This window comes from Lactuca virosa, chromosome 5 (assembly GCF_052849685.1).
Source record: "Lactuca virosa cultivar CGN04683 chromosome 5, Lactuca_virosa_CGN04683_v6, whole genome shotgun sequence".
Lineage (NCBI taxonomy): Eukaryota > Viridiplantae > Streptophyta > Magnoliopsida > Asterales > Asteraceae > Lactuca > Lactuca virosa.
In genome coordinates, this window is record NC_136430.1 from 289,889,408 (window position 1) to 289,892,443 (window position 3,036).

The 3,036-nt window shown below is 30.6% G+C and overlaps 1 protein-coding gene across 1 annotated transcript in view; it reads right to left on the reverse strand.

Moving 5' to 3' along the window:
* Window positions 1–945: 945 nt before the first annotated feature.
* LOC145116273 (glucan endo-1,3-beta-glucosidase 14-like) overlaps window positions 946–3,036 on the reverse strand; it is a 2,583-nt gene continuing 492 nt past the window's right edge. The window contains exons 2-3 of the mRNA XM_079052627.1: window positions 1,687–2,714; window positions 946–1,244 (exon numbers count right to left, since the gene is read on the reverse strand). Of these exons, the coding sequence (XP_078908753.1) occupies window positions 1,164–1,244; window positions 1,687–2,714 (1,109 nt within the window). The 3' untranslated portion in view covers window positions 946–1,163. The remainder of the gene's footprint in view (window positions 1,245–1,686; window positions 2,715–3,036) is intronic.

The window sequence follows — 3,036 nt, forward strand, 5'->3', positions numbered from 1 at the left end:
AAATACACAGAATCATGCTTAAAATATGCATTGTAGCAAAAGCACATCCAATATTTATTTCACTCGTCTAACAATATACTTGTTATGCCAAAAAAAATTACACTACCTAAATATAATTCGATAAAAAGGGTAAAAAAATAAACTTTTGGGTCAAGCCTTATTAAACGTCAAAAATGTCGGAACATTGGTAAAAACATAATATCATTGTGTAATTTCTATAAACTTAAATATTTAATATAATGGTCAACATGCCAGACTATATGGGATTGTTGAAACTTCAATTATTCAAAATCATAAAAAAAAAAAAGTTACATGCTTACATGTTGAAAGGAGTCAACACTCAACACGGTCGAGTTTGGTTTAAAAAGAATGTTTCTAAGAAAAAAACTTTATGTTCCTAAAACCGTTTTTCAATTGTTTCGGTTTTTAATTTTTGATTTATACTTTTGTATAAATCATGCTGATAAAAATTAAAATAAAAAAAAAACAATAATACACCAAAATAACCTTTAAATTGAAGTTAAAGGATAAAAACATTTAATTTAAAGACATGTTCGAACTCTTCGTCCTTGTAAAAGTTGAACAACGATGTGATAAATCTATGTTTGATGTACTAGCTGAAAAACTAATTTATATTCTAACCAATAAAAAATGAAGTTTGGTAAAAACTAGCCGATAAGCTAGATGTAAGATATAAAATAATATAAAAAGACATTTAGAAAAAGTATGTTTTTGTATTAATTAAATGTATATTTATGAAATAAAAAGAAGTCCTGAAAAGCTGCTATAGATAACTTTTCAAGAAGCTGACTTATAAACTAATTTATAAGCTACTTTCTGGTTTACCAAACATGACAGGTCAAAAAAAACTCAATAAATAAATTAGCTGTGATGCGGCAAAAACAGCGTAAAATGTATTACAGAAAACAACATTTCGAATGTTCATTTCGTTTAAGTGAATTCGCTTTTTATAACAACAAAAACCAAATGGACTTAAATACGTCACACGAATTTAGTTCTCTTCATATTCTCGTGCCTAAAACTCAAATTATCATCTTTCAGATTATCCCGAAGAGTTATTTCGTGATGCCCAGACATATAATGAAAGTAAACTTACATGATCGAATATCAAACACTAAATTGTGCAAAATTTGTTACTAAATCTATAATGATCGAAACAACAATGTTGCACATAGTGTTAAGATCAACACGTAGTACCATTGACAAATTTGAGCTCGAAAAACCTGATACAAAGAATAATGGTTTAAGATACGATTTATAGGTTTTTTTGGGGGGTAAATGCAAGAAAATAACATACTTTCATTTTATTTGTGTATGTAGGTTGTGGCGATCCTATTTCTATTTCTTTTTAGACAAAATTACATAAATGGTCCTTGTGGTTGACAAAATCGACCAACTCTAGTCCTTAGATAGATGGTCCCTGTGGTTTCAAAATTTTGCAAAGACGGTCCTTTTGGCAAACGGTGTTAACTTTTCCAGTTAAGTCCTTTGTGAAATGACACGTTTTCCCTTCTTGCCATAAGGACCATTTATGTAATTTCAATATTTTTCTTATTAAGACATCATATCTATCAAAAATCAATTTTTTTACGATTATATGTCAAAAAAAACTTGTAGAAAATTAGTCAACAAGAAGATATAGCAAAAGTAAGACAAGTTGCATACCTTCAATGAATTTCCAGATGAAGATATGAAACTTGGAAAACCGATATCATACGAAATCCTCCCATCAGGTTTATACAATCCAAAGTTCCTTTCAGAAGTGGGCCCCGGCTTTGAATTCTCATTAAATAAAGCAAAAATATACGCCTTCAATACAAAATTCGGTCTCCTTGGAGTCCCTTTTCTTTTAGCAAGCCTTTTACGCAAATTATAATTATAAATCCTTGCATTTTTCAATGTTGCTACACCTTCATTTAAATCTCCATCAGAAGCCCAACCTGTTTCTGTAACTATAACCTCCATTTTATCAAATCCAGCATCTTCAAGAGCAGCATAAGTTGCATCAATTTGAGCATCAAGCATGTTGTCATAATGGAGGTTGACTTTTTTGTCATATATTCCATTAGTTGGGTTAAACAGAGCATAATTTATATCAATATGATCAGGGTTACCCATGTAAGCTAAAAAAGGGTATGCATTTAGACAAAAAGGGGAACCGATTTGTGAAAATAAGTTCAATATCTTCTTCATGTTTTGAGCAATATCTTCTTTGAATGTACATGAAGATGGAGGATATGAAGTCCCAAACACATTTTGTGAATGTGCAGTTGATATTTGAACCACTTTGTGTAATTTAAGTTTTTTTGTAGCATTGTAAATGTTTTTAACAGCATCAAAAAGAGAATCTTGAAGATCTAAATCATTACTTCCAAGAATTTCATTTCCAACTGCAATCCCTACTATATGTGTTTTGGGAAAGTATGCATGAACATTTTGTTTTACCCAATTGAGGGCATGATCGGGATTTTCACTCATTTCTTTGACAAATTCATTCGGAAGTCCAATCACTAAATCCAACCCACTTCCACTAAATGCATCAAGAACACTGTGATCAGCATCGTATATTCTGACATTTTTTATTTTAGAAGCTTTAAGGAGTTTAACAACTTCATTAGGAGAAGGGATGTTATCTGCTAATCTTCCATAGTTTATACCATAGGTTCCTGTGAAAGCTTTAGCTGTTACATACCCTGTGAGAAAGATAAAGGGGTGAAGATTTATAGTAGAAATTATTCAATTAACACTCTTTATCACATTACAACATAATCATTCAAATTTTCCGATTAAACATTCAAATTCGCATACGCACAATCAGTTTTGCATACAAAGGATTAAACGACTATGTAGCTGAGGTTGATTTCACATCGAGACAACGATTTACATTTAACAATTTGAACTTCAGTTCCAATTACTGAAGTTAAAGAAGTGTCACTGTTTGTTAGCTCGCCGATTCAAATTTCAATCAAACAAAATCGAATAAAACACAGAAACAAACGATTACCCTTTTAATTA